General features: G+C 40.8%; 1 protein-coding gene across 2 annotated transcripts in view; it reads right to left on the bottom strand.

Annotated features, from left to right (window-relative positions):
- Positions 1–6,263: 6,263 nt before the first annotated feature.
- The window catches only part of MRPS35 (mitochondrial ribosomal protein S35), a 62,516-nt gene continuing 44,277 nt past the window's right edge, over positions 6,264–24,502 (bottom strand). The window contains exons 8-9 of one of the 2 annotated variants that reach the window (XM_044996156.1): positions 10,963–11,029; positions 6,583–6,707 (exon numbers count right to left, since the gene is read on the bottom strand). In XM_044996156.1, the coding sequence (XP_044852091.1) occupies positions 11,000–11,029 (30 nt within the window). In that variant the 3' untranslated portion in view covers positions 6,583–6,707; positions 10,963–10,999. Of the gene's footprint in view, positions 6,708–10,962; positions 11,030–24,502 lie in introns of both variants that reach the window. The other variant, XM_044996146.1, reaches the window with a different exon arrangement.

The following is a 24,502-nucleotide window of genomic DNA, read 5'->3' as shown; positions in this document are numbered from 1 at the left end:
GCAAAAAGGCATCCTTTAAAAAGTGGAAGTTAAATCCTAATGAGTTAAATAGAAAGGAGCAAAAACTCTGGCAAATTAAGTGTAAAAATATGATTAAGAAGGTCAAAAAAGAATTTGAAGAACAGCTAGCCAAAGACTCAAAAAGTAATAACAATATATATATTTTTAAGTACATCAGAAGCAGGAAGTCTGCTAAACAACTATTGGGGCCACTGGATGATGGAGATGCTAAAGGAGCACTCAAGGATGATAAGGCCACTGCGGAGAAAGTAAATGCATCGGTCTTCATGGTTAAGGATGTGAGGGAGATTCCCAAATCTGAGCAATTATTTTTGGGTGACAGATCTGAGGAACTGTCCCAGATTGAAGTGTCAGTAGAGGAGGTTTGGGAACAAACTGATAAACTAAACAGTAATAAGTCACCAGGACCAGATAGTATTCACCCAAGAGTTCTGAAGGAACTCAAATGTGAAATTGCAGGACTACTAACTGTTGTTTGTAACCTATCATTAAATCAGCTTCTGTACCAAATGACTGGAGGATAGCTAATGTGACACCAATTTTTAAAAAGAGCTCCAGAGAAGACCTCGGCAATTACAGGCCGGTAAGCCTGTTCAACCGGGTAAACTGGTTGAAACAGTTGAAAAGAACAAAATTGTCAGACACGTAGATAAACATAATTTGTTGGGGAATTGTCAACATGGTTTTTGTAAAGGGAAATCATGCCTCACCAATCTACTAGAATTCTTTGAGGGGGTCAACAAGCATGTGGACAAGGGGGCTCCAGTGATATAGTGTATTTAGATTTTCAGAAAGCCTTTGACAAGGTCCCTCACCAAAGGCTTTTAAGCAAAGTAAGCTGTCATGGGATAAGAGGGAAGGTTCTCTCATAGATTGTTAACTGGTTAAAAGATAGGAAACAAAGGATAGCAATAAATGGTCAGTTTTCAGAATGGAGAGAGGTAAATAGTGGTGTCCCCCATAGTCATAAATGATCTGTAAAAAGGGGGGAAACAGTGAGGTGGCAAAATTTGCAGATGATACAAAACTACTGAAGATAGTTAAGTCCACGGCAGACTGTGAAGAGTTACGAAAGGATCTCACAAAACTGGGTGACTAGGCAACAAAATGGCAGATGAAATTCAATGTTGAAAAATGCAAAGCAATGCACACTGGAAAACATAGTCCCAACTGTACACATAAAATGATGGGGTCTAAATTAGTTGTGACCACTCAAGAAAGAGATCTTGGAGTCATTGTGGATAGTTCTCTGAAATCATCCACTCAATGTGCAGTGGCAGTCAAAAAAGTGAACAGAGTGTTAGGAATCATTAAGAAAGGGATAGATAATATCATATTGCCTCTATATAAATCCATGGTACACTCACATCTTGAATTCTGCGTGCAGATGTGGTTGCCTCAAAATGTCAAAAAAGATATATTGGACTTGGAAAAGGTTCAGAAAAGGGCAACAAAAATGATTAGGGGTAAGGAATGGCTGCCATATGAGGAGAGATTAATAAGACTGGGACTTTTCAGCTTGGAAAAGAGACGACTAAGGGGAGATATGATAGAGGTCTATAACAGGGGTTCTCAAACTGGGGGTTGAGACCCCTCAGGGGGTCACAAGGTTATTGCGGGGGGGGGGGGTCATGAGCTGTCAGCCTCCACCCTAAACCCCACGTTGACTCCAGCATTACAATGGTGTTAAATATATTAAAAAGTGTTTTTCATTTATAAGGGAGGGGGGGTTGCAACTCAGAGGCTTGCTATGTGAAAGGGGTCACCAGTACAGAAGTTTGAGAACCACTGGTCTATAATATCATGGTATAGAGAAAGTAAACAAGGAAGTGTTATTTACTCTTTTCTCATAACACAAGAATTAGGGGGCACAAAATGAAATTAATAGGCAGCAGGTTTAAAACAAACAAAAGGAAGTATTTTTTTCACACAATGCACAGTCAACCTGTGGAACCTCCTTGCCAGAGGATGTTGTGAAGGCCAAGACTATAACAGGCTTCAAAAAAGAACTAGATACATTTATGGAGAATAGGTCCATCAATGGCTATTAGCCAGGATGGGCAGGGATGGTGTCCCTAGTCTCTGTTTGCTAGAAGCTGGGAATGGGTGACAGGGGATAGATCACTTGATGAATACCTGTTCTGTTCATTCCTTCTCTGGCACCTGACATTGGCCACTGTTGGTAGACAGGATACTGGACTAGATGGACCTTTGGTTTGACCCAGTATGGCCGTTCTTATGTTATGTGACCTACGTGTCTAGTCATAAGTAACATAAAAATGTACAGATGTAAAGTTCAGAGTAATAGTATACTTGCAGTAGGATACATTAATAAAGCACCCCTGACAGGGATGCAGAAAGCTACTCTATGGATCTGCACATTTATTACTACTGTTATACTTCATGAGCAAGATGTGGTACAGGGCCCTGTCTTTCTTGGACTGAGCCCTACAAGAATAATATGTAGTAGAAGATAAATCAATCTTAAGTAAGGTTATAAAAGTGTATAAGTTGTCTAATGTATAATAAATTATATTACAGCAGCCACCTGGGAGCACCAGCTGAGGTCAAGGATCCATTGTGCTACATACGGTATTAACACATAGTAATCAGGGCCGGCTCCAGGGTTTTTGCCACCCCAAGCAGCGCAAAAAAAAAAAAAACCCACAGCAGTGCAATCGCACCACTGCACTCTTTGGCCGCAATTCGGTGGCAGGTCCTTTGCTCCGAGAGGGAGTGAGGGACCCGCAGCCGAAGGCCGCCAAAGAGCCGGACGTGCTGCCCCTCACCGTTGGCCGCCCCAAGCACCTGCTTGCTGAGCAGGTGCCTGGAGCCGGCCCTGATAGTAATGGACTGCTCCTGCCTCACAAAATCTTATAAGCTAAATTAGAGAAGACAGAATGAGAGGGGAGACACAGAGAGGTAGAGAGGCTTGCTCAAGCTTAAACAGCAAGTCAGTGACAGAGCCAGAGATATACCCCATGGCTTCCGGGACCTAATCTAATGCCTCACCCCCCTGAGTCACAAAAGCTCTGTACTGTAATGCATAATCGCAAGTAGCAGCAGTTAACATTGCTTATGCAACTTTGGATTTGCTATTGCTTTGATGTAAGAGCTTAATGGTGCATTAACACTTTTACATTTAAATTCTGTTTTCTTTTTAAAAAAAAAGAATAGCAAGTTTTGATTGTCAGCTCCTTAGAGCTCTAACTTGCAAAAAAAGTTACGAAGTCAAAAGCCCAATTGTTGTAACTAGAACCATTCAGCGGCCATAGGAAACAATTATCTCTGATTAAGGACACCTAAATCCAGGTGCCCTCGCTAGAGGAGGATCAATTTTCACCCTGCTTTGGATTACTAGAAACATTTGATAAGTGACTCCAAGCTAGATATAAGTACTTCACATAGACTCAAGTTTAATGGATTTTGCATTTCCTATACATTTTGTAGCACATCCCATTAGATATGGAGTTAGATACAAAAACTACTTCAGATTTTAAAATACTAATGTAGTAAAATGAAAATTAATTTCCTATGCACTTCGTTGCATCTGTGATGACTATTTACATGCCAAAGTTGTTGCTTTCAAATTTCAGCAGTTTCATCTGAACATGCTCTGTTCAGGTCATAATTAGTAAAGTTTATGGCAGGTAGGAGATTAATTGCATTCATTTGTACAGCGGAATAGAACTCAGGACTTCCTGTTGCCCACTCGTGTGCGCAGAAGGACATTTTGATGAGAAAAAGCAACAGAAGCAAGAATAAGAACCGTATCAGTCTAAGCATCTCAAAATATGAGAAAGTTACTCAAATTAGTCTACAGTGATTCTGCAGACTAGCCACTCCATTTTGAACTAAATTAGCTGGGTATCAGTCCCTAGATCTAAAAATCCCTCCCATACATATTGAAAACAAATTTCCTTTGGTGTAAGGCTAGCCACTGATCTAGAATTCATAGCATTTTCCAAGTCTAATTGCAGTTTTCAATTCTCCAGTGATTTCTGTCCCATAGCTTTTCAAAAAAAGTTAACAGAGAGAGAGAGAGAGAGAGAGAGAGAGTGAGTATATATATATATATATATAAAAACCCACACTTTTATTCCCACTCAAAACCAAACATTAAAAAACAGCTGAACCATTTCCCCCACCTTGACACTTTCAAATAAAATTCACCTTGGTGCAGAGCTGGAAGGAGGGAATGTTTAATGCCAAAAAGGTGAAGGATAGCAAAGTTTTGACAGTCTGAAATACGAGTTTACTAAGCAAACATTTTCAATCTTAACTATAGCGGTTGAAAACTGATCTACTAGACAGAACCCATTTGACAATGCCACTCCTTTTAGAAGGGGAGTATACATTCCAATTTCAAAGGCTACATGTGGATGACAAGTATCAGAGGGGTAGCCATGTTTGTTGCTTTTTACAGATCCAGACTAAGAGTCTTGTGGCACCTTATAGTCTAACAGATCTATTGTTAGTCTATAATGTGCCACAGGACTCTTTGTTGCTTTATGTAGATGACAGAAGCTGCAGCAGCTGGAGTACCCATAAGCCATGCAGAACGGCTCCAACAGAGTCCTAAACAGATGCACAAGAGTCACTTCCCTCCACTCCCCCAGTTCTCGTGCCTATGCTCTTACGTTGCATCTTTTCTTCTTAACCAGCTGTGGCTGGGGAGCAGAACATTGTGACTGATGTTAAGCTTATTTAACCTTTTGTAGAATCTTTAATTCGGATGAAAAGCCACCCACGTGAAAGGGAAACATTTTTGTAACATGAATGCCTAATTTTGCTGGTGCTAGTAGTTGTATTTTTACTGTCATAGGATCTTAACCTCCTTAGTTTTTGAAGCTCACTTCTCTTTTCTTCCTTTTAAAAATAAGTTCTCTTTTCACAATTTTTAGCATTAAGAACCATTTGATAATTGGTGAGTGCTAAAATTACCAACTACTTTCAGGTTTTCAGACCAGTTCTGCTCAAAGAGCAATTACCAAAGGTAACAACCATCCATATAATTTTTTCCTTTTTGTATTAAGAGCAAGTCATATCCTTTTAAAATATTTAATTTTAACTTCCCATCATCTGTCACCCAAACTGTTTTTGTTCCTCTAATAAGACATGCAGTTCTTACTTATGCCACATATTTATTGTAAAGCTGTATGTGTATACCTTTTATTTTGCATCCTTTCAGCCACTCTTTAACCTTTCCCTCCCTTCTTTATGGTACACTACTCCATCCATTTTCTATTCTGGGGTCTTAACTTTATCCTGTTCCCCTTCCTTCAGAGATATACATGTCTATCTAAGGTACTTATGTGACCTTCATTAGTTATGTGCATCACATCCTCCAATGCAGTTATCCTGCCAACTGCCCACCAAGGTAGGAGGTAATGTTACCTTCATCTGGAAAAATGAAGGTAATGGAGGCAGAGAGACACTAAGAGTAAAATTTTCAAATGCACACTAGACACCCACAGCTAGCCCATGCCAGTTGACTCAATTTTGCAGGGCTCCTGCTGCGGGGCTCTTTGATGTCTGTGTAGACTGCTGGGCTTCGGCTTTTCTTTGCTGTGTAGACATACCCTGTGTGCCCCATTTGCAGAAATGACTTAGGGCAGGTCTACACTAAGGGCGGGGGTCGAATTAGGGTACGCAAATTCAGCTACGTGAATAGCGTAGCTGAATTCGAAGTACCCTAATTCGAACAACTCACCCGTCCAGACGCGGCGGGGTCGAACTCCGCGGCTCCCCCATCAACTCCGCCAACTCCTTTTGCCGAGGTGGAGTACCGGAGTCGACCGCGGCGCTTCCGGAGTTCGAACTATCGCGTCTAGATCAGACGCGATAGTTCGAACTCCGAAAAGTCGAACTCTCCGCGTCGAACTGGCAGGTAAGTTTAGACGTACCCTTAGGCACACAGGATCCCAAATCTCATTGAAATTCAGTGGAACTTAGGAGGCTAAGTCAAATGGGTGCTTTTGAATATCGTACCCTATATGATTTACCCAAGGATACATAGAAGTCTGTGATAGAGCAAGGAATTCGTTCGGGGCCTCCTAAATCCCAGGCTAGAACAGCAGAACAGAATGACTAAGCCCATAAATACTCAGGCGGCTTCCCAGAAAAAACTTGATACAAATTGTATTTATAGAGGGAAAAGAAAGATATTGGCATAAGGGGAAACAACCTGTTTGTTGCTGACCCTTTTTGAAATCTCTATTCACTGGAAATTCCATTCAAGGTTTTTGAAATTTTAAAATTTTATTAATATTCTAAGGAAAACTTGTTTTGTTGAAGGTCCAGAATATCATGGATAACTGCATTCACAATTTCCTACAAAGTAATATTATCATACATTATCTTTGTATATTGACATAAGATCAGAGATGTGCATGGAATGTCAATTTTCACTGTAATGCTTGTAAATTCAGTAGTTTCGTCACGGATTCCTTGTATTGCAAAATGTTGTTTTCTGTTTCCCCTTCATTTTTAAGTGCAACTACAGTGGTTTTGTAATTCTCAACTATCTCAGAGGCAAGCAGCTCTTCCTTAGTTACTTCAGTGGTTTTCTCTGCAGCTCTTATTCGAACAAGCGTGTCCAAAGCATTCTTCTGAGAGGGGCTATTATCCCAGATATACTCCTCCATGTCGGCTTCAGTCTTCTCGTTTTCCCACATTTCGGTTTTCTGAAAGAAAATAGACATCACCTTAAAAATGTCACTACTGAATGCTGAAGTAACAACCAACAGGAAAAATCTAAACTCTCATCCCTCTCCCACAAAAAATTGTTTTAAGATTTTTGTCTTGGATGAAGTTCACTCCAGTGTAGAGTCTATGCAAAAAACCCTCAACAGAGCTTAAGTGAAATTTAAGAGGTGAACAGGCTTTGTGTTTGACCTCTGCACAAGGTGAATTTAACTCTGCGATTAAAGTTCAAATGTTATTGTAAATATAAGACTGGAAATCCATTTCAAATCTATCATTTGGCACGATTACAGTAATCTGGAGAGAAAAAGAGCTGGCAAAAGCAATAATTAGTTTTTCAGTTATGTAATGTTACTGATTACAGCTCAAACTCCAAGAGGAAAAAAAAAGCCCAAATACTCCAAAATGTTATTTTAAAATAATGGTCCAAATTCCACTGTCAACACTGGAGTAGCTCTGTATTTACACCATTATTGCCAACATTGGACTCTGACCCAAAGTTTGTGAAATGAAAGGAAGTTTTCCCTTCATTAGTTTGGAAGTTGGTACACCAGCCATTAGACTATCTGGATCAATAGGGCTTACTTTTGGTGGTCCCAGTTTGTGTAGTCAGACTAAGTCAAGTCACCAGATTTTTTTTTTTTAATCATTCCACACCAAACTGGATCTACCCTCAACACCTTCAGGACATATCGTCATGCAAAGGATCACAATTCAATTCTCTTATGTATTTAGACTAAAGAACTTGGTTAATCATCAGAAAATGACACAGCGCCCATCCATAGAATGGCCAAGTGGTTTTAGATTGTGTTTTGAAAGAAGTAGTGGTGACATGCAGCTTGTCGCTCTAAACTCCTGATACACTATATTTCATCTTTTCCTTTTACGATCAAATTCCTTGATTTGAATGACGATCATACTGGTGAAACATGAAATCATATACATTCTTAAAAAGTTAGCAAAGTTATCCGGCTTTTCATACCAGTCACTTATTGCACACTGGCTCTCCAGGGCAGTTTGTCCAGTTCAGAAAGAATTTAAAAAAAAACAAAAACCACAACCACCTCTCACAGGTATAGGGTTTCTCAACAGTAAAGGAATGAGTGTTGCACCTGGTCAGTCCTGGACTAAACTCTCGTTCTTGGCCAGAATCATGTCCTAGGTTCAACAAAAGATCATTGTGAGGCCTTTGAACACCTTTAAGTTCCAGCAGAGGTAATAAAAACTAATTATGGTCATTACATTTATCTCTTCAGGAAAATCCTTCTCTGTGCACATTAACTGATGGGATTTCAAAGATGAATGTTGATAAATAGATTAACACAGCTTCCCATCTCTCTTGAACAGTGCAATGCAAAGGGATTTTAAATTAGACCAATGAAATTGTAAAGTATTACTAGTTTGTAAGCTTTGCAAACAGGTTGGAGTGTCAAAAAGTAATTCTTAAAATAAAACAGACTGCTTCTAAGGATGGGGTATGGGTGTGATTTCAAAATATGTTCCTTTGCTCTGTTACAAGAAGCCAGAATCATTTGCTGAAATGTTGGTGGCCATCCTTCAAAATGAAATGTTATCCTAGCATACATAGATCCAGAAGTGTATCATAAACAGGAAACTGAACAGAAACTAGATTTTTGCAGGCTGATTGTATTAAGTAAATTTAAAGACCTTTCAACCAGAAGATTTACTGCAAGAGTAAAAATAAATGAATTTGGAATTACACTTCCATCTGATAACACAGTAGGGTAATCAAACCCATATGTGAACTCACTAATAGGAATACTACAACAAAACAATGTCTCAGTTTAAAGGGTTATAAAGTGTGCCAATGAGACCGTGATGCAAAAACCAAGTACATCAATATGAAGTCTTAATTCAGAGTGGTAGCTGCCCATTTTGTCTCCTCCAAAATTCAGTATCTGAGTGAAAGATTCAGTGAGAACTTTAACTTTGAATAAAGTTGTGACAGTTGGAATATTCAAACTGTGTGTGTTTACCATTTTTCTGGACTCACTGCTGTATTAGGTTAAAAACCTTAAATATATCCTTACTCAATAAGCTGAACTGAAATGGCTGCTCTTTCAAACACATACAGTTTCCAAGAAGCATTAGCCAGACCCACCAAAAGGTGCATTCACCTGATAGTGCAACTGGTTCTCCAGTAAACACTTCCAATGAAAGCTATAGAACTTTTTTTTTAATCTAAGTTCAGAAAGTGTCTGAAATAGATACTACAAATGAGATTTGGGGGATTTTTGCACTCCCCAGAACAGATGAGACTTTTTTTAAATGCCATGAGAATAAAGGTGTGTTACTGTGCAAATCTTTTATATCAATTGTGAACCTTCCAAAATAGAGGCTTATAACTGAATTGCTAACAAAGCCTTAATATTAAAAACTAGATTCAAGACAATATCAAAAAGCCTCATAAAATGACGCTATAAAAATAAAAAGAGTGATTTTTAATCAGTCAAGAAGACATTTAAATCACATTTTTCTTGGCTTTTCTTTCAGTTTAGCAAGTTGGCAGCTGCAGTCATACCCAGGATTAAGGTTGCCAAATCTTCTGATGTGCCTTTTTAGAAAAGTTAAATAGTTAAAATATTTTAAAACTCATTCTAAGTGGCACACAGAAAAATTAAAGGCAATTAGAAATACTTAAGAACTCATGTTAGTCAATTTTCCTGTCAACAGCCTGAATAGTTAACACATTAATCAGAGATTTAATGCTGTTCAACAAAAATGCAAGTATTTTTAGCAGCTTTTTTTACAAACCTGAAAATGGAAGTTTAACCTGAAGATAGTCTAGGGTATGTCTTTTTCTACTATGTTGAAATAGAATGCATTTTAGCTACTTCATGGACCTGCCTCACAAATTTACAAGTAGAAATAAAGAGCAATGATTTGGAACATACTAACTCAGTTAAGCACCTCTAAAAACTGTCAAACCTATTTACCTACCCATCACTGTGCATATACTATATCCTTGAACTGCACTTACAAGTTCTTAGCTAGCAACTTGAAAGATAAGTATACATGTAAAGACACTTAATAGGCAAAATATACTTAGAATTCACTACGTTAACTGTAAATGCTGCTATAGGGAACTTACTCTTATGTAGCCTTGAAGGTGAGCTTCAAAGCAAAATATATTTATAACAGAAATCTTGCTGTAAGTTTTAAAATCAAAGCACACCTGTCAAATGTCACACCCGAAGCACATTTGCCCCCAATGTCACTTTTACCCGTGTCAACTGAAATGTCACTACATGGAATCAGAGATACAAACAATGAGTGAAGTTTCCCCTTCAGCTCCCTCTCCGCCCAGATGCTAGAGATCACTCAAGAGATTCTGAACAAGAGGCTTCCACCCATCACTCTCTTTGTGCTTCTCTGAAGAACAGTGGGAATGAATAGGTGGATAGGATTGCTGTGTCCTGGTTCTGAACTGTTAACACATTTTCCAGCCCCCAGGAAGTAGTCATGGTATGAGGGAGAGAGCACCATAGGAGTTAATAAAGAAATTCAATGGGGAAGTGTGGAGAGGGAGACAGGATCACTGCAGGAAGAGGGCAAATTAAAAGCAGAAAAAGAGAATGAGCCAAGTGGTACCAAAGAGACAAGGATGAATAAAAAACAGGTATCTCTGTCTCAGAACAACAATGTAGGTTGTAAAGGAGGAAGGATGATCTTATAACTAATGACAACTCCTGGGTTCCATGCCCAGTGCTGCTACTGACTTACTAAGCGACACTATTACCTCTATCCCTCAATTTGGCCATCTGTACAATGGAGATAATATTGATCTTGGGATGGAAGTACCTGTACTACTTTGCATCTTTTGGTTGTATAAAGATCTGAAAGGTTTAAGTCCAAACAAAGGTTTTCAGAAAGCAAAGATCTTATGGAGACTAGAGAACGAGTGAAATAAGGACATCAAAAAAACTGAAAGCAAATATGAGGGGAAAAGGAATATTTTAAGGAGGCTTTAAAACTTTGGATTTTTTGCTCAACATCTATACCTGATAAACACTTGGGAGAAAGGATGTCTCTGAAGATCAACCTCCCCAGTCTTTCATCTAATGCAAGACTCTGCACCATATATTTGAGAGCCTTTCCCTCCCCAAAATTCTCCAGCAAATCCAGAAAAGATAAGATTTGACATTGAAGATATTTCTAAGGGAATGGTAAGGCAAATGGAGCATTTTTTTTTAAATTTAAAATATTTTAAACCACCTTTAACTTAGTTTCTGTTTTTGCTTGAAGTTCTCTTTTAGAAGAGAGATGCTGACATGGTATTCCACTGAAACACATGGAAACAATGCATGATTTGGCATGTACAGAGATTCACCCCAAAAGAAGCTGTGTGTTCATCAGTAAAAGGTGTGTCCTTGAGTTCACTAGTATTTTACCTTGTGTTAAGACAAGGCAGCATGCAATTTTCAAGCAAATTAATTTGTCAGCTAGTCTAACTCAACCAGCTAATTTATATGAAAACTACAAATTCCCTTGTCTTCACTATGATTTTACAAGTTACTGAACTCAAGATAAGAACACACCTTTCCTCCTAGTACAGCCTTTGAGATAAGTGCTTGAACCCCAGCCTGCACAGTTTCACAGCACAGTCCCACAAAGACACCCAGTCAAGTGATTTGTTGTATGTAGGCTTGCTTAGGTTATTTCAAATCCCTTCTCCCCCACCCACCCCCTCCAGGGCAACTACTAAATAGAACTCTATTGTGTGACGCTGGCAGATCAGGTGCCAGTTCATGCCAAGGCCCAAGGCCTCTCCGAACGCTGACAAATGCAGAGTTGGAAACTGATCTTGCTTATCTGTGGGTCAGTATTGTTAAAATATATACTAGTGTTATAAGAACGTGCTTAGTGTTTAGACTTTATGGAATGCTTGTAGGATGTGCATGTATTAATCCTACTTATAATATATGTATCCAATGGTATATAGTTATATTGAGTGTTTGCATTGTCAACCTCTGTAATTGTGTAACTCACCAAAGAGGAAAATAAGCTTTAATTAGGATAAAGTGCTCATCCTGCACACAGGATGGCCCACTGAAAGCAAATGAGGCATTGTGCAGCATCAAAGGACAGAGACCTTGTTAATGGCATTCCTAACTCTGTCAAGGAAAAGGAAAACCTGTATATGAACTCATCCCATTGCCTTGGAATCCGGGGTGACGGGAATAAAAAAAATCCCTGACAAGGAGAAACTTGGTCTCTGGACTCTGAGGGGTAAAGTTTCCTAAACATAAGCAAGAGACCCCTGTGCTGCTTGGCATGGGTCAGCCCTAAAGTACAAAGCTGATTATAGAAGCTTACATTACCTTTATAAATCTACGACTAACGCATTTGTGTGTATATGTTTTCTGTTTTAACATTGTAAATAACTGATTTTCTTCTCAGTTAAAAAAAATTGTTAGTTTATTACAGGATTGGCTACAGGTGTTGTCTTTTGTTTGAGATCTGAATACAACTGACCTGGGGTAAGTGACTGGTCTTTTGGGACTGTGAGTAACCTGAATATTGTGATTTTTGGGGTAAAGTGACCCTCATCATCACATAGTCCAGCTTGTCTGGCTGGCAAGACAGACTGGAATATCTCAGGGGACTGTGACTCCATGGTAAGACTGTTACAGTGCTTTAGGAGTTCATGCTTGTTACTGGGTTGGGGAAATCTAACATACAACTAGTTTGGGGTTTCTACCCTGCTTTTTGACAGTCTGCCCTGAGGCTGGCACTCACGGTCCTGAGTCACTCCAGAACAATGCCATATTATTTCCCATTTAAACATAGACCATTTGGAACTTTCCATTCATTGGAATCACTATTCTCACTTGCATCAGTAACACCAGGAATAAAATTGTAATATTTGAAAAGCACTTAATGAAAGCCTGTAAAGAGCAGCTCTGGACTAAAGGGGAAATGCATCAGAATCTGCACGTGTGATTAAGTTTAGTTACTCTTATCTACCTTATTCTCTCACTATTCCAAACAAAGTAAAAGTCTAATTTTTATAGTTATCCCAGAATGGGATATCTATCCAATCTATCCCATTGGCGGGAATGGAAACTTCGGCCACTGGGAGCTGTGGGCAGGCCACCAGGCCTGCGGACGGTCAATGTAAACAAACTGTCTCGCGGCCCGCCAGCGAATTGCTCTGACAGGCTGCAGGTTGCCCACCACTGATCTAGACTGAGATCACCACATTCTCTTCACTTTTGATTTTAAGTGTTTGAATCCAGGTTTCCAGGATGGATGGATTACTAATTCCAGATCCCTGTATACTACTTAGTCCCTTGCTTTACATACATACAGAACTACCTTTTAAAATTTATTTTAATGACAGGAATACCCTTTGCAAATTAAATTATTAATTAACAGGTGGACAATAAAAACCAAGTATAATGCATCATAATTAAGGCTATGTTTATGTCACGGAGGTCATGGAATCTGTGAGTTCCAGCAAGGTACCCCTGCAAGGTAGCAGCGACAGGTGACAGATTCTTGAGGTTCCAGCAGGGTTCCAGCAACGGGCGACAGCCTCATGCCGGGGAGGGGTGGGGGTAGGGAAGAAGTAGGAAGCCTCAGGTGAGTGGCTGGGGGTGTGTTGCAGCGCAGGCGTGCGTGGACAAAGCTCAACAGTCAGTTTGATTGGAAGCAGAGTCGTTTATTTCTCTCCAGCATGCTCTTATATACAATTAAGGCCAGGCAATCAAGCAGTTGCTAATTGGTTAATAAGGTACACACAAGCACAGCTGTAACTTCATTGGGTAATTGCCATTCTGTCTAACCTTCTAATTTATTATCCTGTTTACTGCCTACCAGCAGATAAGTAGCCTCAACCTTGGAACTTGCATGTCAGTTTCTCACACTCTCATGCACAACAATCCCACACCTCCCCCATTTTCTCATAATAAAAAAAGGGAAGGCACAGCAAAACATTCCCAGCTCATAGCATCACATTACTACAATCTATTACACAGCAAAACTAAAAGCAAATCTAAACACCAGCTGCCTAACTAAACCATAACAATATCTTCCGCAATGCCCTACTTTTACCTATACATCCCTCCTCCAGGTAACGCAAGTGGCCCAAGGGGCCAGGAGGGTTCTGCCAATGTGCAAACAGCCACAAAGCAGATTTCCAATAAGGGCTTCCACTGCAGCAACGTGGGGCAAGCAAAAGGCTGTAGTATTTATGGCACTCTGTGCCAAAATCAGCCAAGGCCGGACCCACTTCGCCGGAATCCACCTTGCTTACTGAATTCCCATTTCCCATGCAACTTATCTGATCCCAGTTAGGCCACCTGGCATTTGCCTCGCTCTGGCAGTTCCCTACTTTCTCATAACAACTTTATCTCATCCCTCTGTTCTTGTGACCACGCTGCTGTAATTTTCCACCAAGGCAGCATAGGGAAGATGCAACCGGACATCTCCCCCCTATTCTTAAACACAAAAAATTTTAAAAACATCCAATAAACTACACCAAACTTCATAGCAAAAGGCGTGCAAAACAAACAAACAACAAAAAAAATACATCAATAACAGGGCTCATCTGTAACCATGCAATTCATAACATACAACACCAACAACATCAAACACAACAAACATAAAGTAACAAGGGTAAAACAAAAAAAAATGGTGTAAAGTCTGCAGGGTTCCCCCATTCTCTATTGCACACCAAATTGTGACAAAATTTCTATTACCAATCCATCCCTCATGTGTCAGGCGATCAAACTGACACTGGGGGGGGGGGGGGGGGGATTCACAGCAGAAAACAACAATTCTGGCCAGAAAACACACACCACAAACAAACATAAAACATAAATTTAAACTCCATAATAAATGCATGGTACATTAAATACTATACAGCTAACATCAATTCTCTTAAATATCTAAAAAGCAAAAACAAATATACCCCTACTGGGCAAAACAGGGGAATCACTGCATCAATAAATCATTTACAATAATACAATTACTTCCTAGCTTACCTCTAAAATCCAAAGCTAATCACAGCTTAAGGGTTCTTACTATTAACTTCTACTTTTTAACACTAAAAAAAAAAAAAAACATCACCACTTATATGCCCTTAAGCCTAATACAATTACAATTACATAGCACTATATACATTCTTCAGCTAATACAACAAAATTATTCATAGCCAAACAATTACAAACTAATTTCTTTGCCTAAATTTATTTACAAAAATTTCAAAACACCAAAAACTTTTCTCTCTCAGCATTTTTACAAAATTCAGCTATTATTCCCTTTAGCAACCACAAAATTAACTTTGTACTCTCCTTAAAAATTACTAGCTTGTCTTCCAACAACAACCTTTCTCAACTTAAATCACCATTCCAAGTATCCCCCTGAATATTTGAAATTCCCAAGCTTTTGTCTGTAGCCTGGCCGCCTGGGCCCGATCCTTTTTTCCTCTTCAGATTCTCTGCCTATTGCCTGCCTGCCTGGGCCCGATCCTTTTTTCTTTGCAGAAACATTCCGTCCATGGACACTAGCTTATCCCACCATCAATTTAGCTAGGAGGGTGTACCTCTTAACTAGCCCCTACCCTTCTGGTATCTTCTGTGAACAATTATCTGTACTTTCCCACCGTGGGGGCTACATTCTCATGCATACAACATCTGCTTTCAACCTATCTATTTTAATATAGGCTACAGCAAATATCAAACAATCTACAACAACCAATAATCAGCACATAACACAAAATTAACAAAAATCTAATAAGGCTAACAAAAGCACTTTACATAAAGGTACTTTGGATCACATAAATTCAAAGCCATTCTCCCAAATTACCTAAATTTATGCCTAAATAACCCACAATTCCCCCCTTGAGAATACTCAACAAACCCTTTGGCTGAGTTTTCTCAAACTTAAAAAACAACAAACAATTAAACTCTAAAAAGCTGGGGTAATTAATTCCACAATCATCCTCCCCATGAACCCGGCAGGGGTTCGGTATGTGAGAGCCCTCATCCCCCAACCCAACCGGTCCACATGCTGGGGTTAGTAATGGGGGGAGGGGGGGTAATATCATTTACAATCCAATTGGGGGGGGCAATACATGCTAAAATTTTTATCCAAAACACAGGGCGCAGCCTGTAGAATAAATCCCAAAATCCAATTAACATCACATATCTCAGCAGGAGTCCCAAATTTCTTCCTGCCAGTGTACAATTCTTTGTTTCTTCACCAGGGTCAGTTCTCAATGTCTTTTTAGTCAGGAATTTCTGGACTTTGGCAATATCAACAACATGAGTGTTTTTTCTTCTTTTCCACCACCGTCGTGGTTCAGCTTCTACGGGGGAAATAATCAGGACGTGGGGGCTGCAGCGGACGAGGGAGAAATTAGCCAGCACATTACCTTGTCCTTTTGTCCTGCTATTTAAAAGCACAATAAAACTAAAAAATAATTAGGCCAATCATCAGTAGGAAAATTCTCCTGATGTGAAGGGGTCTTTTGCAATAAAAATCATGGGTCCAGGCAGTCAGTCTCCTGGTTGCAAAAATGGCAGGGCTGCTAGAATCTTTGGGCAGCTCTTCCATACCTGTGAAAGGAGACAGCTAACACATCCCGTTAGTGCCTGGCAGGATTTTGCAGCTCTCATTAGCTTTTTTGGGCCCAGTCAAGCTCTCTTTAGTCTGGGCTGTTCGCCAAGTCTTAGCTGTCCTTGACTGGGGCGAGAAAAGAATGAGCTTTTCTTCGGTTAAATCATTTTGTTCTCTCTCCTTCCCTGCTTGGCTTCTTTTAATCTGTAAATCCTGTGTCAGAACACCCAGCTGTTGCTGCTCATACCGGAGAAGCATAACGATTTTCCCGGCATTGTCCCAGGCTCAAACCAGCCAGCGTAGGACGCCTTCTCCGGGCTCCTGTAGGTCCGAACGACCTCCGGGGCCACGGCACGAGCCTCTGCCTGCGCCATGCACTCCAAAGTTTTCCCGTCCAGGGCTCGCTTGCAGCGGAGCACCTCCTCACGTGCCTCTGCCTGCTCACGAGCCTCTGCCTGTGCCATGCACTCCAAAGCTTTCTCGTCCAGGGCTCGCTTCCAGCGGAGCACCTCCTCACGAGCCTCTGCCTGCTCCCCCTCTTTCCACAATGATCCAGCTGGAAGACCTTGCATTTGATTTAACTTATTATAAATGGCCTGCAGCTGTTGACCCTGGCGCTCCATTTTCTTATAAAAGACATTAAACTGGGTAAACTGAATAGGCGTAGTCAAATTGGGATAGACCTGTGATGGCACGTGTCTCACCCGAGCCTCCTTTATTTCCCCGCATTCGTGACACCCCCAGGTCCCGTGGACACGGCATGGCTTGGGAGGGGGTGCATACGGCAAAGCTGTTTTCATAGGCTTGGGCGTATTGGAGGGTAGTGGAACCATAACAGGGGCAACATTATCCAGGTCGGAAGCCAAAGGTATCACCGTGTCCTTGCCACCGAAAAACTCCCTGGCTCCAACCGACAACACAGAAGGCATTTCGGGCGTTGGGCGGAAAAGCTTAAAAAGGGCCGCCTGCACTCCTGCCTCGGCCACGAGAGTTTTTACTATCTTCTTTGTCTTATTCCATACTGGACTCAGGGAAAAGGCTTCCTTATCGCCCTGAGCCACCGACTTCCAAAGCTTGGAGCCTAGCCGCTCCCACACAGTTTTATTAAAAATTGTACTTGGCTTAACAAAAGGTTCCCTTCTCTGTCCCCACCGCAGCAGGCGGGATAACATATCAAAGGGGAGCCTTTCTCCCTGCCGCTTCATAATGTGCAATAAAGGCTTCTGTGTTATCTTTTCTTCAGCTGATACAGCGGCACTCACGTTAGCTGCTCTGCCCTTCTCCACCGCGGCTTATAGCCGCTCTCCTCAGGGCTCAGGTGCGCCTCTCTTTTCGGACGCCCGGGGGCTTCTCCAGCACTCCCCGTCGCGGCTCCCAGCCGCCCGCCTCTGGGCTCAGGCTCCTGGCCGTTCGCCTCTGGGCTCAGGCTCCCGACACTATCATCACTCGATACGAATCACGTCGGATAAGCACTCCCCGCCTCTGGGCTCAGGCTCCTGGCCGTTCGCCTCTGGGCTCAGGGCTTCTCCGCCTGGGTCAGGCCACCGACACTTTCATTCGATACGAATCACGTCGGGGTCACCATTTGTTGCAGCGCAGGCGTGCGTGGACAAAGCTCAACAGTCAGTTTGATTGGAAGCAGAGTCATTTATTTCTCTCCAGCATGCTCTTATATACAATTAAGGCCAGGCAATCAAGCAGTTGCTAATTGGTTAATAAGGTACACACAAGCACAGCTGTAACTTCATTGGGTAATTGCCATTCTGTCTAACCTTCTAATTTATTATCCTGTTTATTGCCTACCAGCAGATAAGAAGTAGCCTCAACCTTGGAACTTGCATGTCAGTTTCTCACACTCTCATGCACAACAATCCCACAGGGGTGTCCCATTTTCTCTCTGGGAAATATGGTCACCCTGCAGCTGCCATGGGCGAAGGGGGAACCCCATAGCTCCCCGCCACCCCAGTGGCGGGGGAAACCATGTAGCTGCAGCAGCAAAAGTCACAGACAAACAAAAATTCACGGAAGCTGTGACCTGACTAACTTTTACTAAAAATAACCATAACAAAATATTAGCCTTAATCATAAGACATTCAGCAGTCAAAATTAAATATTTTAGTTGTAATGTATACAGTGCACCAGTAAATATGCTGTAGGATTTTGTAAAAGTAATATCTTAGAAAGTATAAATTACTATATACCAATGTGTTTGAGTAGTACAGGGAGGGAGCCTTTATTACACTGATTATAAAGCACGGACTACATTAGCAATTTTCTATTGTATTCTTACAAACTCCCAAGAAAGTAAGGAGTAGGTGCACAATACATATTGTTCAGGAAAAATGTTGCACACATGCAGGTTTAACTTCCAAACCTTTCAATTACTGCTACAATCGAGGAATTGCGAGGAAAAGCTCCAGCAACTGGTATTCACTTGGTCTCCAATAATTTTCACTTTAAAGTTTAACTAGGGATTGAACTACAAACAGTTTTTGGACCAATTCAACTAGATTGGTTTAAGAACCAATTTAGGTAAATCAATCCAATCTCCTAACACGGACATATATAATTTAAAAGTGTTTTTAGCTTTGCCGATGCAAGCGCACACACACACACACACACACCCCCCTACCTTAGAGGGAACACAGGACGTTTTTTATATGTCCAAACTGTAAGGTTAGGTAAGCACTTAAATTACTTAGTGAGATTGTGCAATCTCAGTTCCTGACGGTTTTTAAGAACAGGTTAGCCAAACACCTGTCATGGATGGTCTAGATAAATTTAGTCCTGCCTCAGTGCAGGAGACTGGACATTTCTATGATTCTAAGCTTCCAATCCTTTTTGTTGCCTTTTACTGACTTTTTTTAAAATTCTGCTACATAGAAGAGGCAGGGAGGAGCTCAGAAATAAGCACAATATTTTAAGAGACAAGGTATGTGAGGAAATATCTTTTATTGGACCAACTTCTGCTGGTGAGAGACACGCTTATATTGGGGGCACTAGACTACGTGGGTTAAACTAGACCGGGTCGGCAACCTACAGTATGTGTGCCAAAGGTGGCACGCACGCTGATTTTTGAAGACATGCGGCACAGGCTGAGCCGCTTAGCCTGCCACCGCTCTTGGGTTCCGGCTGCTGGCCCCTTGCCAGCCGGGGTTGCTGCCACAGCCCCATTCACCTTGCTCCTGGGTGGCCAGCGCAGGCCTCCTGCCAGACAGGATCCAGGCCTCTGGCCCTCCTCAGCCCTACCAGGCACCAGCTCCACTCACCTCAGCTGCCGATCTGGGGTTCCAGCCGCTGACCTCCAGCCAGCCGGGGTCTGGATCTCCAGCCTTGCTCAGCCTGCTTTCTGGCCTGGAGTCCCAGCAGGCCACCCCAGGCTCTGCTCTTGGCCTTGGATCACTGCTCTGCAGCCTCCCCACTGTGGCCCACTGTCCCCAGCCTGGGACACTGAGGGTTGCACACGAGGCAAGAGGGGGTGCAGCTCAGCACCCCCATCTTAAAATTGCTTATATCAGACCACACTGCGTTTGACCTTGTGCCTGCCTTCTATCGCCATTTTTTTTCCCCCCACTGAGAGTTGACAGGAACATTTGACAATATGGCAGCTCCTAAGAAAGCGAAGCTAGATGTCTGATCATTTCAGCCTGCTTGGACACATGCATTTGGATATATTGAAAAGAAGGACCGTGCTATTTGTGCTTTCTGTTATGAAAGCGTTGTTTGTCACACATCAAGTGTTGGACGACATTTTGAAACAAAGCACAAGAAAACCTTTCTTGATGAAGCAGACAAGACTGAATCAATCAAAAAGGCAGTAGCAGCCTATGAGAAGCAAAGCAGTGTTTTTTAAAGCCTAAGTGTAAGTAAAAATCAAGCTACAGAAGGAAGTTACAAGATTGCACAGTGCATTGCAAAAAATGGAAAGCTGTTTACAGATGGGGACTATATATAAGAAGTTTTTCTCAGCAGTTTGGAGATTTTGTTCAATGATTTGCCAAATAAAGATACAATCATATCTAGAATAAAAGAACTGCCCATCTCTGCCAGAACAGTACATGAGAGACGCATACATGAACTGCCCATCTCTGCCAGAACAGTACATGAGAGACGCATACATGAAATGGCATAAAACATTAAGGAAAAGCAGATGACTGAATTAAAAGACACAACAGTGTTTAGCGTTGCAGTTGATGAGAGCCTGGATATAAACGACATTCCACTTTTGGCAGTTGTTGCAAGATATCGTGCTTCTGATGAAATCCAAGAGGAACTTTGTTGCCTAAAACCCCTGCATGGGGCAACAAAGAGGGAAGATATACTGGAAAGTTTTGTATGCCATTATGAAGAATGAGGAGTTGACAAAATATTTTGTGAGACAACAGATGGTGCTCCTGCCATGGTCGGAAAACAGAAGGGATTTGTAAAGTTACTTGAAGATCAAATTTCACTATCATCCACCAAGAAAACCTGTGTGCTAAAAATTTCTAATTCAGAGCTTAATAATGTGATGAATATAGTGGTGCAAATTGTGAATTTCCTTGTTGCTCGATCTGCTTTGACTCGCAGACAATTTCAAGCACTGCTAGAAGAGATGGACAGTGCTTAGAACGACATCCCACTTCACAGCAACATTCAGCGTCTAAATCGTGGCAAGGTTTTGGTGCGTTTTGTAAAGTGTTTGGGGTTTTTTTGGTCTTTTTTGTTGGAAAAAGAACAAAACTACCCCAAACTGGATGATGACAAATGGCTGTGTAAGTTCATGTTTCTAACTGACATCACCGCTCACCGAAACGAACCCAACCTTTGTCTCCAGGGTGCAGGGCAAACGGTTCTGGTTCTTTATAAAGCCTGGAAAGCATTTGTTGTGAAACTAGCAGTTTTTTCCACGGATATTCAAACTTCTACTTTCTGCTACTTCCAACTCATAAAAGAGCTATCGACACATTGCACTATCAATGTCGATGAGATTGGAAAGTACATGCAAGAACTGCAATCAGAATTTTTTGACCGATTTCAAGATTTCCAGCGATTTGGCCCAATGCTTTCTTTCCTAATTAAACCTGAAAAGTTCAACAAAAGCAACTTGGATTTGTCTGTATTTCAGTGGATGGGTGTTGATGATTTCGAAATGCAACTCATTCAGTTAAAAAGCTCAGAACTGTGGACATCTTTTGTGGATCCGCGGAGCATACTTGAAGCTACCGAGAGAGATCATGGGGCCTCTATTCTGACCTGCTGGACATCCCTGCCAGTGAAATTTAACTGTTTGAAGAAAACTGCGTTTGCAATGCTTTCAGCATTTGGATCCACATACCTGTGTGAACAGGTATTATCAAACATGAAATCTGTCCTCTGTCCCTCTTGGAGCCCGTTAACAACTGATCACTCAGAAGCCTGTGTGCAGCTTAAAGTATCCAAATACATGCCAGACATTGGAAAACTCAGCAAGGAAAAGCAAGGACAAGGATCACATAAGATCTGCATTAATTTTAAATAAAGCTTCTGAAACATTTTGAAAACCTTGTTTACTTTACATATAACAGTAGTTTGGTTATATATTATAGACTTATAGAGAGTCCTAAAAATCGTTAAAATGTATTACTGGCACGCAAAGCCTTAAAATAGAGTGTATGAATGAAGACTTGGCACACCACTTCTGAAAGGTTGCCGACCCCTGAACTAGACAATCACTATTCTCTAGATTAGAATGAACTCACACAGGAAAAAGATAGAAGACAGCACATCACCAGTGGCTGAACACTTTTCACTTCATATCTGATCTATCAGTTCCCAACCTCAAAGGACAATAACCTGGAATTTGAGCCTGGAAGCTTAAATTCATAACTTTGTTACACACTAAAAATCATGGTCTTAAAAAAGACAGTGGATTTATGCCTTATTACAATAATCTGTAAACCACTAACCCTCCCCCCCACCTTTGTCCTATGACTACAGGGTGTTACTAGGCCACTTTACCTTGAATGATTCCTCAGAGTATGTGCTAACTACTTATGCCAAACTATCTATTCAATTTTTAGCTGTGACATTTAGTACCTTTTCCAGACCTGACAAAGTCCTCTGTATAACTTGAAAGCTTGTCTCTCTCATCAACAGCAGTCAGTTCAATAAAATATTATCTCACCCACCTTGTCTCTCTAATATCCTAGGACCAACAGGGCTATACCACTGCTGCATACTAAACAAGTCAACTAATTTTTCCAGTTCACTGTTCCTCCTCTTTTCCAGATCATTAATATTAAGAGATCCTTATAACATTACTCATTAACCTCATTTCATCTTGAAAATTGATTTTTTATTTCTACTTTGTTTCCTCTCCGTTTCCAACCCACAATATAAGTTTAAATCTCACTGATTATTCCTATGTAAATGAGAAAGATCGGTTTATGCCTCCTTTAACCACTTGATGGCAGCAAACTACCATTCTTTTGACACTAAAAATTTTTTTCTTCGTGCTATTATACTTGCATCCATCCAAAAATACAAGGACCACTACATGCCTATTATAATTACTGCTTTGTATACTACTATCAACAGTAAGACAGAGTCACTTCATTAAAGTTCTCGCAATGCTGCCCTTTTTGTTTGGCAACGTAGACCATGTCCACCACAGGCCCTTTCCTGGGAACAATCTGCAAAGCCAAGACACAAGGAATGGAGTCTAGACCATCCAAACTGGGAACAGAACAAGACTTTAGTAAACTATCTCCCCATCAACCCAAACATTACAGCATCAAATAGAGAGTACAGTAGAACAAAGCATAGGGTCATTCAGGCATTGGTTAGAAAATTACAGTTCATATCAACAGCAAACTGGCTATTCAGACAGCTACTACATGGTGTGTAAAAACTAATAATGTACAAGCGTTGACTTAATTACCGATTAAGATGAAAGCTGCAAAATATAAAATGTTAAGTATTACTATACATTTTCAAAATATTGTAATCAATGTTTTAAAGTATGTATGTTGGAAATTGTCACCAAAATGTCATCACTTTTGGTGACAAAACATGAAAGCCTGCCTTCCTCAAACTCCTGTGCATAGGCTTATATGGCAGAAAGTTTGCTATGGAAAGGTAAAGTGTAGCGCATCTACCTTTAAATCTCACCACAATGTATGACCATCAGCATAACAACAATATCAAAGCTAACCAATTGAGATAACCTCAGATTTTCCAAGGTCATTGATGTAATGAAGAAGTTCACTGTTTGGGAGTATTGTCTCCTGGTTTTTGTTTGTTCTGTGAGCAGCACTGCAGAGCCCGTCAAGGCTGTTTGTCGGGGGATCTTACTTGTGCATTTTCAAATTTCATCATGTTTTATTTTTTAAATGCACACTTAGCTTTCAGTTTCCTGGCTAACATCTAGGCCTCTGAGAAAAGCAGTTTTCACCTGAAGAGGGACTGTACAGAAAAAAAGCAAAACAAAAAACAACTCACTGTGAGACTCCAATGTTGTCTCAATGTCTCCATATCAAATTGGATAATTTTTTTTTTTTGGTCAGGATTGCAAACAACCTGGAATCTAAAAGTTAATATGGGCATCTGCCTTCTTATGCATCTTCATTAGCACTAGAGAGGCTGTAGACAAATTAAGTTCTGTATTAGAGCTATGCAACCCACTAGCCAGCCTACAATTTGCACAGGTGTGACCAAGAACATAATATAACTTATAGAGAATTACTGGTGAAGCTGCATGAGGGGAAAAAAAATCCAACTTGGTTTTAAGATTGCAGGTTGAGTATGCCGGGCTGGCAGTTTGATTTGTGAATTGAGAAAGTTTGACATAGTGGATGTCAAACTCCTCTATGTTGTATGCAGTGTAGATGTAGCCATGTTGGTCCCAAGTCCCGTGACCTGAAGAAGAGTTGTGTGGTATGAAAGCTTGCGTCTCTCACCATCACAAGTTGGTCCAACCTCACCTACCTTGTCTTTCAAAAATCCTCTGTGACAGACAATCACTTTATTGGGTATAACCATATTAAATAGTGCTACAAATATGAATTAACTGCACCTTAATTAAAAAACTATAAAATTGCACAGTGACATGATCTAGTGAAGTTTGCTCTTCTCTTCCTTGTGTGGCTATTTCCCTCCCACCCCCTAGTTCTGTCCCCAACACCATACTGCCTTGCAAATTAATCACATTTATTATCAGCCCACTGATGTG

The sequence above is a fragment of the Mauremys mutica genome, chromosome 1 (assembly GCF_020497125.1).
Source record: "Mauremys mutica isolate MM-2020 ecotype Southern chromosome 1, ASM2049712v1, whole genome shotgun sequence".
NCBI lineage: Eukaryota > Metazoa > Chordata > Testudines > Geoemydidae > Mauremys > Mauremys mutica.
The sequence above is the reverse complement of the archived record's forward strand: the minus strand, read 5'-3'. Positions and strand labels throughout refer to the sequence as shown.